The following is a 16,806-nucleotide window of genomic DNA, read 5'->3' on the forward strand; positions in this document are numbered from 1 at the left end:
GCAGTGCATTTTCGAATGTTGGACTACGGCTTTATATATAAGGAGAGATTATAAAACTCAAAAATGGGGGAAATACTATACCAACAAAAACCATCTATAGATGCAAAAATGCGTAAATTACAGGCCAGTCAGTCTGACGTCGATACCGGGTAAATTGGTGGAAACCATTACTAAGGAAAGAATTAGTAGGCACATAGATGAACAAAACCTATTGAGGCAGACTCAGCATGGGTTCTGTAAGGGAAGATCTTGTCTCACTAACCTGTTAATGTTCTTTGAGGGGGTGAACAAACATGTGGACAAGGGGGATCCAATAGATATTGTTTACCTTGACTTCCAGAAAGCTTTTGATAAAGTTCCTCATCAAAGGCTCCTAAGCAAGCTCAAAAATCATGGGATAAAAGGACAAGTCCTTTTATGGATCAAAAACTGGCTAATTAATAGAAAACAGAGAGTGAGTATAAATGGGCAGTTCTCCCAGTGGAGGGGGGTAAGCAGTGGGGTACCACAGGGATCAGTACTTGGTCCACTGCTTTTTAACTTGTTCATTAATGATTTGGAGTTGGGAGTAAGCAGTGAAGTGGCTAAATCTGCGGATGATACGAAGTTGTTCAGGGTGGTGAAAACCAGTGAGGATTGTGAGGCACTCCAAAGGGATCTGTCAAAGATGGGCAAGTGGGCGTCAACATGGCAAATGGGGTTCAATGTGGCCAAGTGCAAGGTGATGCACATTGGAGCCAAAAATCCTAAATATAAATACACATTGATGGGGTCTGAACTGGCAGAGACAGATCAAGAGAGAGATCTTGGAGTTGTAGTAGATAACTCACTGAAAATGTCGAGACAGTGTGTGACTGCAATAAAGAAGGCCAATGCTATGCTGGGGATTATTAGGAAGGGTATGGTGCGATCTCATTTGGAATACTGTGTGCAATTCTGGTCACCACACCTTAAAAAGGATATTATAGCTTTGGGAAAAGTGCAGAAAAGGGCAACTCGAATTATAAAAGGGTTGAAACACTTTCCCTATGAGGAAAGGTTAAGGCGCTTAGGGCTCTTTAGCTTGGAGAAACGACGACTGAGGGGTGACATGATTGAGGTTTATAAGATTATGCATGGGAAAGAGCAGGTAGAGAAAGAGGTACTTTTCTCCCTTTCTCACAATACAAGAACTCGTGGGCACTCCATGAAATTGCTGAGTGGTCGGGTTAGAACAGATAAAAGGAAGTACTTCTTCACCCAAAGAGTGATTAACACTTGGAATTCACTGCCACAGGAAGTGGTGGCGGCTACAACCATGGACGGCTTCAAAAGGGAATTAGATAAGCATATGGAGCAGAGGTCCATCAGTGGCTATTAGCCACAAGGTATAGATAGGGACTCTGGGGCAAGTGATGCTCTGTCTTCTTGGTGCTTGGGGGGGTCAACAGTGGGAGGGCTTCTAATGTCCTGGCCCCACTGGTGGACCTCCTGATGGCACTGGTATTTCTGGCCACTGTGTGATACAGAGTGTTGGACTGGATGGGCCTTTGGCCTGATCCAACATTGGCATCTCTTATGTTGTTATGCATAAAGCTGGCAATCTGGAGGGAGAGAGTTCTCCCTTCCCAGTCCCAGCTAAGCAGGTTTTTGTGTTATATATAGCTTATAGCTATATTGTGGGTTAGATCCTATGGATCCATTCCACTAGTGAAGGTGTTTTCCTCTGATGGAAGGAGCCTTCCCCTGACAAAGATTGCTGTCTTGCATCAAGCAAAGAAACCTTTCCACTTTAGCAGAATGGATGTGCAGGATCCAACTACTCACCTAATCTTGGAACAAAATATTTCCTTTTCTCCTTTGTACAGGCCCTCAGAATGAGCTATGGCATAATCTTGAATGTGGAACCTGAGGAATGTAATATGAAAGGAAATAACTTCCTACCAACTTTTCCTGTTGTTGGGGAAAATATGGGAGAATGTAAATTTGAAAGTACATGAATCCTTACTTGGAGGTTGCCTGTTGGTACCTGAAAGATGCAGGTTGGCTTATTCCATGTGATGAACATTTAACTAGTGTGTGCCTCTCTGTATCTCTTCCAGCACAGCCAGAGTGTCTACAGAGCTAACTGCAACAAGATTATTATGTTATTTACTGATGGTGGTGAAGAAAGAGCACAGGAGATTTTCAACAAATACAACAAGGAAAAAAAAGTAAGGTTCATTTGTGAAAGCACTCTATTGCTTGGTGTCTTCTTCTCCAGTCATGCCTGGAAAGAAATTCCAGAAAGCTTATGTATGTTTTAAAACTAAGTAATGTACTGAGAAAGCAATAGTAGAAATAGTTTTAGATAAAAAGCAGATGATTTTCAAGAAATTCACTGAAAGCAGCATTGCATAGTAACACATATGCTGACATATAAGCAAGGTAAAGGTAATTCAGTGTGATCTGCAGATCAAAAAGCAGTCCCCTCACTATAAAATCAACGCCCAGGCCAAACCGCTGGACGTAGAAACACAAAATTTGGGGAGAGCGCTCCTACCATGGCGTAGATGCTCACTAAGAAGGGATTTTTAGAAATTGGACCCCTAAGTGGATCAAAAGGGGTAAAATGTGCTCCCCCCATTGATTCCCATGCAGCTGCCAGGGTGCTGCCTCTCTGCACCTCCCACTCTCTGATTGGTCAGCTGCAGAGCTCAGTGTTCTGAGGTAAAAACAACAGTTACAGGAGACTGCACAGAGCTAAAGACAGTTGAGGAAATCAGGAATGGCCAACAACCATCTGTGAGGTGCAGTAATTCTGCTGGCCCAGCCTTTCTGATGGCTTCCAACACACTCCCCCACACCTCCTACACATAACAGGGAGTTGTCTGTCAGGTCAGCAGTGGTTGCAGGGTGCTTAAAGCCATGAGGGAGCCCGCCCCCACCTCCACAGTGGCTTCTAATACACCTCCCCCTCCTACACTGGACAGGACCAGGGTACTTTAATCCATCATGGACACCACCCCAGCAGGATCACCTTAGCGATGCTGCTGGCCCAGCCTCTCTGATGGCTTCCAACACACTCCCCCCACCTCCTACACCTAACAGTCAGTTGTCTGTCAGGTGCAGCAGCGGTTGCAGGGTGCTTAAAGCCACGAGGGAGCCCGCCCCAGCAGTAACACCTTAATGATCCTGCCAGCCCTGCCTCCACAGTGGCTTGTAATACTCCTCCCCCCTCCCGCTCCTACACTGGACAGGCAGCTGCCTGTCAGGTGTAGGAGAGGAGGTGGGATGCTTACAGATGCCATGGAGGTTTGCTCAGCAGGATTGCCTTAGCCCTGCTGCTGGCCCAGCCTCGGTGATACCTTTGAATACAATCTCCCCCAACACCAGACAGGCCGGTATCTGTCAGGTGTAGGTGCAGGACCAGGGTACTTTAATCCATCAGGGACACCGCCCGAGCAGGATCACCTTAGCGGTGCTGCTGGCCCAGCTTAGTCACACCCACAATGGAAATATACTCCAAATTTGTAGAAAACTAGTTTCCTTTATTAGGTTATTTAATTTCTCACAATGTGGGTTCTAGAAAACTGGTTCATATGAAATTGCTTAATATCTGATTGCTCGGATGGTGTTTTGAATATGTAGTTATGTCCCAGTTCTAAAATGTAACATAAATGAGAAGCATTTTTGTAAAAAAAAGAAAAGAAAAGGGGGGTATGCCCTCCCCCCAAATTCAACGCCCAGGCCAAACCCCTGCATCAAGAAACCCAAAATAAGGGGAGTGCATTCCTACCATGATGTCAATCCACCCCCCGCCCATGAAGAGATTTCTGAGAAACCTGACCCCTGCTTCTTAAATGATGACTGATTCTTAAATGGACAGTTCTATGTGGTCTGCTCCAGAGTGAGCTCATCAAGCAGCCTGGTAATCCTAGCACCTGATGGCAGAACCACCAATGTGGTCTAGAGAAAGGTCCTTCAGTACAGAAAAAAAAGGACGTATGTCTCACTTAATTTCTTACACTACAATCTTCTCTGTTAGAATTCCTACAACAAATTTCACATTTCAAATTTCACATCATCAGTATTATAACTGGATTTACGGAACGTAAATACCGTAGCAAAGCATGGGTATCAGGCTAGTTTGTTTATAAACCTGAAATACTGCTTGTCAGACTTGAATAAACATTGCCAACCTTGGATGAAATTCCTGCAAGTTACTTCAATGTCTCTTCCACATCAGAAATCACTTTGAATATCTCACAAACTCTTTAATATCCCTTGAACTTGCAATGATTGTCTCTCTAAATCAAGGCAGCTGAGCACCTGAATAAGCCCATGATGCTTACCACTTTCTGAGTGCCTTGCAGATAGCGGTGCAATCAGCTGTTTACTGTCATGGATACTGTGAAGGAGACACACTGCCTTCTGGTCACAGGAGAGCCATTACATTATTCAGAGAGCCTGTCACTCAGTGATAGATCATATTCTTTGCATGCATATGTAAAAATCTCAACATCTCCAGTGTATAGGACCATAGGCCATGGGTGCATTGCTCCCAATCATGGCGAACAGCAATGGATCTCAACATAATATTAACCACATAAGTCTCAACATAATACTAACCACATGTACATATATGGAGCACATGTGGAGTAGAATCATACAATGTTGTACCAGTGTGGTCCACATGTTTTTAAGAGCCCTGATGAGGAAGTGTAATGCCCTTGCCCAGTGCCTGTGATGGCCACTTGTAGTATGAACTGGGCTTGAACTATATCTTCTTTCTCCATCCTTGGTCTTCCATTCTGGGTTCCCCCCCCTCCTTTTTCAATGCTAAATATGCATTCTCCTCACTTATGAACTAGCTCCTACCCCCAATTTGGCTATGAAATCCTGACTCTCCTTTGAAACAGTGATGGATTCTCTAAGCTGTTCTGACAAGCCAACATGGTGTTTATCAGTTCTGGTCTTTACTCAGCCCTGATAAGTGTAAAGACATTGCATATATTCAAAATGTATTCTAGGAACCCCACCCCCCAAGTTGTGCTGATATACGGTATCCACAGTACATAACTGTCAGAAGGGGTCAAAAGACAGTATCTAGCAGCCACCTCCCCATTTCTGCCCACTCCAATCTTGTCTCATTTCTCTCAGGCACCTTTTGAACACACAACCTCCTGTGGCTGTCTCTCGGAGAGGAGGGCACTCTAAGCTATGCCCCAGTACTCTTCCTCCTCTCCTTTCTCCTCCAATTCTTTGATAGGGCGAGAGGCAGAACCTGCCCTCCTTGAGCACCTCCCAGTCCTTTTTAAAGAGGCAGACTGAGGATGGTCATGAGCTTTCACAAGAACCAGAACTCTTGTAAGAGCCTATGACCAAGAGGGATTTAATGGGAAACCATCCTAAACTTTTGCATCTCTTAGCCGACTGCCCGGAAACCAACCCCCCATCACATTCCCTTCTCACAAGCACTGATGTCCCCTGCAGCCATTAAGTTCAGTGGTGCTGCTGGCTCTAACAAACCCACCGCCCATTCAGGAGTATGTTCTGTAGCTCCAAGATGCAGTGGAAAATTGTGATATGTGATGCTGCACTGCATTTAATCTGGTCTGTCCTAAGCACCTTATTACAGGTGCAAGTTTTAGGATTAGCTGATCACTGTTAACATATTTAATATATAACATCTTTGTTTTTTGTGTTATGCGATAGTAGTGACCAGAGCCTACTGATTGCCCAGAATTAAATGTATCAGTGCTTGTTCAGCTTCTGCATGTCTGTTCATTGGCTGGAGTTTGCCTGTTCAGTGGGTAAAAACTAAGCTTTCCATGGGTTGTTCTGGAGTTCATTTTTTACAGATGAGGTTGCTGAAGTTTGGTTTGGGTTTAAATTGTCCTTTTATACTGGAAAACTTGTTGGGTATGTTTATATGTCTTTCATTGAACATTGCTGTGGTCTCTGAATGTCCAAACGACTACCATGAGTTACGTGAGCAAGGAGACACCATGCTGAAATTGGAATAATTGGTTGCGGCATCTGTTCTGTGTATGCCACTTCTCTTGCCAGGGTAAAATCTTATGCAGACAGGTTTTTCCAGAGTTATTCTATACCTTGTGACTTACCACTTCCTAAGTTTAAAATATTATTTTTTCCCAATATCCTACATATTCATTATACATAAGGTTGATACCAGAGGTTCTTCTTTTGCAAATATGTTTGCAGATCATAGATAACTGACACTTATTTACCTGCAAATGTAGAAATGTTCTTTCCACAAGATAGTTCTGAATCGTTGTTGCATTCAATCATTGTTGCATATTTCTATTCCTTTATTAGTTTTATTATAGTATATTAGAACTAACTGAACATCTTGTTCTTCTCGCAAAGCATAAGCAATAGTTATGCAGAGTAGGGATGAACATAAACCGAACCATGCCCTATTCATGGTTCGCAAACAGAAGTTTGTGATGAGTCTACCATCATGAACTTCCAGGAACTTTTAAAGCAGTTCATGGTGGTTCGTGGCAGTTTGTGGATGGAGCAGAAAGCAGGGGTTTCTTCAAAACTCTGTCTGTATTTGTGTTTCCTCCAAGGAAGTGGAATTTTCTGCCAGAGGAGGCAGTGATGGCCACAGGCATAGACAGCTTTAAAAAGGATTGGGCAGATTCATGGAGAGTAGGTCTATGGGTGGCTGTGAGCCATGGTGACTAAAGGAATCCTCCACATTCAGAGGCAGTAAACCTCTGAATACCAGTACCAGGAGGCAACTGTGACAAACTGACCTCCAAAAACAGGATGCTTAACATATCAAATTCAGAGAGCTGGGAGATTAGGGGTTAATGCTGCAGTGTAAAACACAGTTTGATTGACAGGCTTCTGCCTGTGTGCATCCCCTTTGTTTTTGTTTCGTATTGTTTCTGTTTTCTTTTGTATTGTTTCTATTTTTTCTTTGTTGTTAATTTATGAAATATAAATAAAGAAAATGTTTTTTTAAAAAGACTTTGAATAGCTCAGCTGGAATACCATCACCTCCACTAGCTTTGTTGTTAGTAATGCTTTCTATGGCCCATTTAACTTCACATTCCAGGATGTCTGGCTTGAGGTCAGTGATTATACCATCGTAGTTGTCAAGAACATTGAGGTCTTTCTTGTATAGTTCTTCTGTGTATTCTTGCCATCTTTTCCTAATCTCTTCTGCTTCTGTTAGGTCCCTACCGTTTTTGTCCTTTATCATGGCCAGCTTTGCATGGAACGCTCCCTTGATTTCTCCAATTTTCTTGAAGAGATCTCTAGTCCTTCCAATTATATTGTTTTCCTCTATTACTTTGCACTCTTCATTCAGGAAGGCCTCCTTATCTCTCCTTGCTGTTCTCTGGAAATCTGCATTCAGTTGGGTAAATCTTTCCTTTTCGCCTTTGCTTTTCACTTTCCTTCTTTCCTCTGCTACTTGTAAAGCCTCATCAGACAGCCACTTTGCTTTCTTGCATTTCTTTTTCTTTGGGATGGTGGTGATTGCTGCCTCCTGTACAATGTCACGAACCTCCGTCCATAGTTCTTCAGGCACTCTATCTATCAAATCCAGACCCTTGAATCTATTCTTCACCTCTACTGTATATTCATCAGGGATGTGATCTAGGTCAAACCTGAATGGCCTCATGGTTTTCCCGATTTTCTTCAGTTTAAGTCTGAATTTTGCAATGAGTAGCTCATGATCTGAACCACAGTCAGCTCCAGGTCTTGTTTTTACTGACTGGATAGAGCTTCTCCATCTTTGACTGCAAATTATATAGTCAATCTGATTTCGGTGTTGCCCATCTGGTGATGTCCATGTGTAGAGTCGCCTCTTAGGTTGTTGGAAAAGGGTGTTCGCTATGACCAGTGTGTTCTCTTGACAAAACTCTGTTAACCTTTGCCCTGCTTCATTTTGCTTTCCAAGGCCAAACTTGTCTGTTATTCCGGTTACCTTTTGACTTCCTACTTTAGCATTCCAGTCCCCTATGATGATGAGGACATCATTTTTTGGTGTTAGTTCTAGGAGGTGTTGTAGGTCTTCATAGAACCGGTCCACTTCAGCCTCTTCTTCATCAGTGGTTGGGGCATAGACTTGGATTACTGTGGTGCTGAATGGTTTGCCTTGGAATCGGACCGAAATCATTCTATCATTTTTGAGATTGTATCCCAGTACTGCCTTTTGCACTCTCTTGTTGACTATAAAGGCCACACCATTTTTTCTACGAGATTCCTGGCCACAGTAGTAGATATAATGGTCTTCTGTGTTAAATTCGCCCATTCCTGCCCACTTAAGTTCACTGATTCCTAAGATATCGATGTTCAGTCTTGCCATCTCATTTTTGACCACGTCAAGCTTACCTTGATTCATAGATCTTACATTCCAGGTTCCTATGCAGTATTGTTCTTTGCAGCATCGGACTTTCCTTTCACCATCAGACACATCCACAACTGAGTGTCCTTTCGGCTTTGGCCCAACCGCTTCGCTCTTTCTGGGGTTACTTGTACTTGCCCTCTGCTCTTCCTCAGTAGCATATTGGACACCTTCTGACCTGAGGGGCTCATCTTCCGGCGTCATATCTTTTACCCTTTTGATACTGTCCATGGGGTTTTCTTGGCAAAAATACTGGAGTGTGTTGCCATTTCCTTCTCCAGGGGATCACTCTTGGTCTGAGTTCTCTGCTGTGGCCTGTCCGTCTTGGGTGGTCCTCCATGGCATAGCCCACAACTTCATCAAACTATGCAAGCCCCATCGCCACGCCAAGGCAGTGATCCATGAGGGGGCTCATCTTTCTGTTAAGTTTTAGAAATTTGCTGTGCAAGATTTTGAATGTACAAGGCCTGTTTATTGCTGCTAACGCAAATGACTTCTCTTCTGAGGTTAGTGGTACAAGCCTTTCATCAGCTTGCATTATTGCTTTGTAGATTAAATGTTCTAAAGTATTTTTACAGGGTAGCAACCTGTACAAAGTGAAAACAACTCCTTCTCAGTGTTGGAATTTGTTATATTTATAGCCAAAACATTGGATGTTCCATTCAAATGCGGTCTTAAATATTTTTTCAGTTCCCATATAGGTCTTTCTTTTTTTAGTACTATATTTATTGGGGTTTTTTATGATTAATAGACACACATCACACAAACACAATAACAGAAATAGACATAGACAAATACAACAACCATCTCCTATATACAGCATATAGGTCTTTCTGATCCTTTCAAAACTTTGTTTGATTACTCTTCTGATCCCTAAATGTTTGTCGATTGCTTTGTTAGCTGTAATGCCACAGAAGACAAATGTCAAGCAGTAATGAAGGTACAAGTGTTCAACCAATGGACATTTGTACAGTGTATGTGATGCTGAGAGATACTGCCTCAGTGCATAAGATACTCCCGGCCATGGAGAGTTGCAGTCAAACAATCTTTCCTGGGCTTCCAGCTAAGAAACTTAGGCTATGTAGCATGTCTCAGCAAGACTCTAACTAATTTATACAATAAATGTAAGCTCACTCACAAGACTCAATAGTTTATGAGGAACATTGCTGGACAGTAGATCGAAAACTGCCAGTCTAGCCAAACAGAAAAGGACTATCACTCCTAGAAAGAGGAGGATATCTCTTACCCAGTTTTTCTGAGGGTTCAACATAGAAGGGTTTGTGTGAAAAGGGAAACGGTCTTAGACTCCTCATGAGTTTTTTAAAAAATGAAAGTTATAATCCCACAAGGGAAGTACTCAAATACAGGAAGAAAGTACTTCCAGGAAACTAAGATAGTTTTATGAAACTTTATTAAGACACATTGTTGCTGAAAGGAATCTCCAAGACAAACAAAACCTCTCATAGTCAAGAACTGAGTCTCTAAGAATATACACTTTAATTATACTCTGTTCTCTGTCCAAAACTTTCTAATTTGTATAATCAACAACACTTACCTCAACTTCTCATCCCCTGCCCTATTTCTGATCCAACTCTGCCTGTTCAATAAAATCAACCTTTTTGTTTGAACTTTACTTTGTGTCAAATGCACATGCGGCTCTTTCACACATATTGTGCGGCTCCTGGCAGGGCAGCTGGGGAAGCGAAGGGGGGGGGGCATCCTTTTTCTGTATAGCTATAACTTCTTGCCACATACAGCCACTACTACTTATACCATATTGGTGTTTTTCTCACAAAAGTCAGATCAATTCCTTAATAGCTGACCACAGATTCACAGGCTCCTCCAATCCCCCCCCCTCTTTCTTTCCACCTCTTTCATTCTTTCTTTCCACCTCTCTCTTTTTCTCTCTCTCTTAGACAAATAAATATCATTAGCAAACAAATAAACAACATTGGACAAATAAGTATCATTATCGATATCGGTTTTTACCCCTTTTGTTTTTATTTTTGGCGGTTTCATTTAATGTTAATGAAAGGCAAATTTGCATATTTTAAAATAAAAATATGTGTGTAATATTGGTTCGTGTTTTGCGGCTCTCAAGCATCTGACATTTATTCTACGTGGCTCTTACACTGAGCAAGTTTGGCCACCCCTGCTCTAGCACATCAGGGTGCCATACAACTGCATTTTGAACCTCACAAACCAAACCAGTTTGTCTGGTGTCAAAAAGTTCATGACGGTCTGTGGTTTGCGAACTGCGCACTCCATGAACCAATATGAACTGTATTTTTCTGGGTTTTGCCCATCCCTACCTATGTTCTTTACGAAGTAACTTTTTGCTGTTTGCACGTTTATCAAATCAGGTATGAGGAATATTAACAGAGAGCCCATGGCATCCTGATACTGTGGGCATTCATTTTCATTAACAAAAGTTATAGTAAGAAAATACCCTAACACCCTCCTCCAAGGCCCAATTACCAGCAAATATGTTCTGGTTCTTATGTTGCAGGAATGGTGTGTTTGCTCATGACATGTTCCTCACTGTTACAGTAAGTGGTATTACCAATGGAAGTATCTCACAAATTCTTACATAACCAGAGCAGGATAGGGTGGAGCTGTGATGGAAAAAGCAACCATATCACCGCCATAATGTAGACGTGCAGTATGGTAGAGAATAACTCACCATCACAAACTCAAATTCATAACCATTATTATTATTATCAGAGTCGGCCCCAAAACATCCTTGGAGGGGTAAGATGAAGACTCTCCAGAAAAGAAAGGGTCCATGAGGTGAAAGGAGCCCTCTATGGTCCCATTACAGGAGAAAGAACACCCTGCCTTCCCTGTCAAAACTAGCCCTCATCTTAGACCCATTGGTTTAAAGGGCTCTGGAGCCCTGTGAGGAGGGCGGCAGAGAACCAGAGCCAAAGCCTGAGTAGGAGGAATGCACACCTACCAGTGTGGGATCTTCCCTACTCTAGCTGCACACATATACTACTCCTCAAGTCCTTGCAGGATTGGGTACTTAACTCCCCCTGCAGGAAAGGGTGGGACCATCATTTCCCATATAACCTTAAGTCCCAACCACAGTGGATTCAACAGCTCTTGAATCCGGCTTGCAGTAGTCCTGGAAAGCTTCCTGCATCAAAAGCTTCAGCTCTGACATTAAGAGTCAGCTTCAGCCTGGCCTTATCTCAGCTGCCTACCCCAGAACCCATGTCTTTCCCCCTGTCTGGCCAGGTAGAGAACAGGAGGATTGTTTTGTGAAATTATTTGGACTATTGCCCTGAGATATGACGGGGTGATGATCTGGTACTCCCTTAAAAAGATGCTTCGCTCTTCCAAAACTTGCAAGACACACAAGCAAAGGTGTCAAAGTGTGGTTCTAGGTGAGCCACCCTAAATACAATCTGCCCTCCAGAGACAGATCCATATTTTTTGGGGAAAGAAAATACAGTCAGCAAGACTTGTGTAGCTTTACATGAACATTTTGGATCAATATCACTCCTGATTCAGACTGGCAGGTTGTTTGAAGTGCTGGTAATGCTGTTGTAAGAAGTTTGTCTAGCTGTCAATGTACTTGCATAAACAATGAAATGAAATCAAAGAAGATCCGGTGAAACAGATTTAAAAGCTGGAGTTACTGCATACGAAGATGCTGGGTTCTAAAATAACAGAAGAAAGATCTCTGTAGGAAACAACTGAACAATGCATGACTTCCAGGCTGCACAAGCACTGGGAAAAGCAGCTTCTTAGAAAGGGCTAGCATATTATTTGGGAGAATAATGTAAAAAGGTTGAACTCTAGTGGATTCCAGCAACACACAAAGGGGAACTCAACAGTGCAATTTTATGTAGAGTTTCTCCAATTTGGAGTAGCTCTGTAGAAAAGTGTGCTGTCAGGAAATGAATAACATCCAAAGCACATGACTGGCATGTAGTGCGATCCTAAACAGCATTACACTCATCAAAGCCCACTGGCTTCAATTGACTCAGACGGGTGTAACTTTGTGTAGCATTGCTCTGATAACTACCGTAAATGATGGGGATCCAGTATGTGTTGGTCAGCTGTTTCCTGCAACGGCTGTTGCCCCAGAGGCCAGGCGAAGAGAGCTTTTTTGGGGGAAACATACTGAATGCTACTCATGGATGTATTTTATGTTTGATGCGATGCACATGGTTTATGATTCTCTCAGCAATGGTTTCATGAGGGTTTTATGTGTTTCTGAGATTGAGGAAAATGTAGGACCTCAAAATTTTACTGAATATTTCTTTTACTATTTAAAAAAGCCATGGCTCTGATGCTGAATATTCTGGATACTTTGTGTCAGTTATCATAATATCTTATGCTGATTTTTTCGTTGAACAGATGTGATTAAATTTCCTCTTCCAGCAAGAGATGCATCCCCCCCTAATGTTGCTGCTTCAGTTTTACTTTCTGTTGTTTGGTTGAACTTGACTTCTGTTTAACCTTCAAGGTGACAAGTTAAAGAAAATCATAAACATTCTGTGCACCTCTTAAACAGCTAGGCTCCAAAAAGTGTCTTGATAAATTACTGGCTTGCTACTTTTTGAGCTGGCATGTGGTTATAGTGAAAATAGCTTTCTGTCTCCATAGATAACTTGCACCACAAATTTGAGTGTTTTGTTAAATAAATTAACTCTTTCCAGCTCTCCCATTGGCTGTGCTGTGCGCTCCTGGAATTGGCAACCCTATCTCCTTCCCACAAACAGCCAACCTACCTTTATCTAACCCTGACCCTCTGTCTTCAGCTTCCCCTGCCCCAGCAGCCTCTACCCAGGAAAATTATGGCCCAGTTGTATGGTGCTGGCCACTGGGCCAGGCCCACTTGTATGGCAGGAAACCTCAAGGACTTCTGAGGTGGCACCTCACTTTCCCGTGTATTCCCCTCACCACACTATCCCCTCTTTCCACCCTCCTTTCCTCCTCATATCTTCTCCCTTTTTCTGCCCCATTCGCTCCTTCACAGCCATTTACTACCCTACCTTTTATCTGCCTCCCAACTTCAGCTATATTTATTATTTATTTACTTCATTTATACCCCACATTTGTCCACAGTGGGGACCAAATCACATTATTCTTTTCTCCTCCTTTTTATCTGCACAACAACCCTGTGAGGTAGGTTAGGCTGAAAGAATGTGACTGACCCACAATCACCCAGTGAGCTTCCACAGCAAGATGGGGATTTGAACCTGGGTCTCCCAAACCCTACAATGAAGCTCTAACTGCTACAACACACTGGCTTTCATAGAGTGGCTGCGGTTGAACAGTAGCAAGCAGCCAGGCCTAGTTCAGTCACACAAGCTGGATTGTATCAAGTCACCCAGAGGTTGCTTCCAGGTCTAGGATTCCCAATCTCCAGGTGATCTCCTTGAATTAAAACTGAACTCCAGACAACAGAAATCTTTCCCCCCTGGAGAAAATGACTGCTTTGTAGGGGAGACTCTGGGGCATTATATTCAGCTGAGGTCTCTCCACTCCTCAAACCTGCCCTCCTCAGACTCCACAACAAAATCTCCTGGAATTTCCCAATCCTAACCAGGCCTGGCCACAAGATGCCTGCCCTTCCCCCTCCCCCTGCCTTTTACTGACAGAACCAAGCCTTGGGACCCTGTGGTTGCCTAGCCTCAGCCACTGAGGGAATCTGTTGCTTGAATTTACAGGCCTTCCTTTTATCATTTTTCGCTTTTTTAGCACCCTGTTGTTGTTTAGATTTCACATTTTTCAGCAAACTTGGGGCCCTTTTCAAATTTGTAGATTCACAGCTCCAGTCACCGGATTTAGGTATCCAAAGATATCCTAACTTCACTATTAGAATATAAGATTCCAGGCAGCTTCTTTCCTGGAAGTTTTTGCCCTGTATGTTTGCCCTCTTTTAACCTACCCTTATAACTGTTAGGAAATAACAGCTTTTCTTCTGTACCAGCTCTTTTATTACAAAGCCCCTTTCTCTGTGATTGGCTAAACTTGGCACCAAAACCTCTCAGGGGCTTCTGGGAGTTGTAGGCCTGGCCTCCTCCCACTGCTACTCAGGCTCCCTGGGCCTGCTAGGCCTTTGCTTGCACAGCCCAGATCATGACACTACGATAAACAGAGACCTGGAAAACATATCATAGTTTGCATGAGAGTTGAGGTCCAGTGTAAACTAAGGTACCAATGGCTGCGGTCACACGGAGCAGTAGCCATGCTACAGAGACAGAAGATAGGCGGATTTTCTGGGCATGATCACAGCGCCACATCTGGGAAGCGTAGAGCTCCCGTGGCGAACCCAAGGCTTCCCGCTGTCACAGCAGGGCCAGGGAGCGTGGGGCAAACAAGCAAAGTCCAAAGCCAGTCCGAGGTTCAGCCGAGCAGGTCAAGCAGCACAGTTCAAACAAGTCCAAATCAGTTTCCAAAGCCAGCGTCAGACATACCAGAAGTCAAGGTCCATAAATCAAAACGAAGCCAGAAAAACGCAGAGACTAAAGCAGGGTCAAGCAATGCCGAGTGTCAAGGAGCCGAAGGTCAAAAGCCAAGGATCAAACCGACAAGGGTTTCAAGGAGTCTGAAGCAGAAATGCACGGAGCGTCTGGTCCTGTCAATCGAAGTTGCCAGCACAACTTTCTGCCAGCAGCAGGTTTGCTGATATAGCGTGCTGGCTAATTATCTTGTTAACTTTTGCTGAGCAAGGTCATGCTGGTGCTAATACTCAGGGCGGAACGAGCGTCTGCCATGCATGCGTGCGACTTTCCTTCTTTCGTTCAGCTCCTGTCTTCGCTGACTCCTGAGCCGGTTCACAGGTGGTGGCGAGTCAGGGGGTGAATTGTCTGTGGTAAGCAGAGCCTGAGCCGGCGCAGGTGTCTCTTGCGAGGCTCTATCCTCCTCAAGACTTAGAGAGTCTTCTGCTAAAGGAGCCAGTTTCTGGCTGTAAGTCTCTGCTTCTGGATATTCCTCAGGGGCTTGTGGTGCCAACTCCACGTGCTCCTGTCTGTCAGGTGCTTCATCAGGGGCAGGCATGACACCCGCTGAAGATGCGGGGTAAAAAACTAGTACCTCCGAGGTACTAGTTTCTGGAAACCGCAGGGCAAGGGCGAGCGCCTGATCGTGTTTCCGGTGGTAGGTTGTGGCATCTGGCGACCGCCCATGTCCCGTCGCTAAAAGTTTTTTTTCCCCAAGTCTCCACGGGATGCACACAAGCACTCAACGGTGCATGCGCACACTTTGTTTAAAAACAAGCAACACAGCCCCCTCCTCTTTTCCATACCCCCCCACTCCTGGCTCGGCCTGCTCGAGAGGAACTCTCTGCACCGGGCAGCAGAGGGGGAGGTGCAGGGGGCCATGGCGGGAGGGCAGCCTGGCTGAAGCTCCACCTAGAGGGGATCGGACGGAGGACACGTATTCCTCTGCAGCCCTGGAAGGGGTTAAACCCGAAGCCTTTTGCTAGGGAGGCTGCTTATTTGCCGCTCCGCAGGATTGTCCTGTGATCGGCACCTCCCCCCTAACCATGGAACCTCGCGGGACCTCAATGGGACGTCTGATCGCGCAGCCGCGCGTTATTTTGCTCCGGGGCAAACAGCCACGCTTGCCCCCTGCATTTTCCTGCCCGTGTGACCGGGGCCAATGTGCTTCTGGTAAGATTAGCTAGAGGTGTCTGTGAATGGCTGAATAGTGTTCCCAGGAATGGAAATAAGGAACAAGAGATGTTGTTAGGAGTTTCAGATGTAAAATAGGGTTTGGGCTGGAACTCTGGTTGCTTCCTCTGGTGATTCAGAGGGCTAATGGATTGCTAATTAAACCAGTCGAAAAGAAACAGTGTTGTGGCCCTCCTTTTGTATTAGGTGGGAAAGGGGATAGACATTGAGAGTTGTTTTGTAAAGGAAAGGTGAGGAGGAAAGGTGAGAGGAGGCTGATAGGATTAGTGATTCAGGTTGAATGGTGTCAGCTCTGGGGAAGGCAGCTCCATTGTCCGGCACAAGCAGAAATCAGGGGGGGGGGAGGAGAGGCTGCAGCTGGGTCAGACCAAGATGTTACACCTTCCAGGGATTTTGCCTAGGCATCATTATGAGGCCTGCCTGCCTGGGATCCATCTTGTTTATACCTAGGTCAAGTCTGCCAGGCATATGTACTCCGGGGGTGCTGTAAAATGGGGGTATTCTCCTCCATATTGCCTCTCAATAAAGAGAGGGGGTCTGCCTGGCTTACACTTCTATCACCTGTTCTGTGCAGACAGGCGGAGGAGGAGGAGTGGGAACCACCACTTCCCCCTGCCGCCACTACCATCATACAGAATTTTAAACACACATGTGTGCACACGTACACATGCACGCACACTAAAGAAATGTTCTACAAATCCTAACTTCTACTAAATACTAAAATAAACAAATAGTATTTATTTAAAGAATCTCTAAAGAGAAATGAGGAGAAGAGAAGGAGGGAGGTGGCAGCTCTGCAGATATGTG

At 44.2% G+C, this 16,806-nt stretch overlaps 1 protein-coding gene across 1 annotated transcript in view; it reads left to right on the forward strand.

The window, feature by feature from the left end:
• CACNA2D1 (calcium channel, voltage-dependent, alpha 2/delta subunit 1) overlaps positions 1–16,806 on the forward strand; it is a gene marked incomplete at its 3' end in the record, with an annotated part of 640,713 nt that overhangs the window by 572,247 nt on the left and 51,660 nt on the right. The window contains exon 12 of the mRNA XM_015428057.1: positions 2,082–2,192. Within this exon, the coding sequence (XP_015283543.1) occupies positions 2,082–2,192 (111 nt within the window). The remainder of the gene's footprint in view (positions 1–2,081; positions 2,193–16,806) is intronic.

This window comes from Gekko japonicus, unplaced genomic scaffold (assembly GCF_001447785.1).
Source record: "Gekko japonicus isolate JY-2015 unplaced genomic scaffold, Gekko_japonicus_V1.1 scaffold471, whole genome shotgun sequence".
Classification (NCBI taxonomy): Eukaryota; Metazoa; Chordata; class Lepidosauria; order Squamata; family Gekkonidae; genus Gekko; species Gekko japonicus.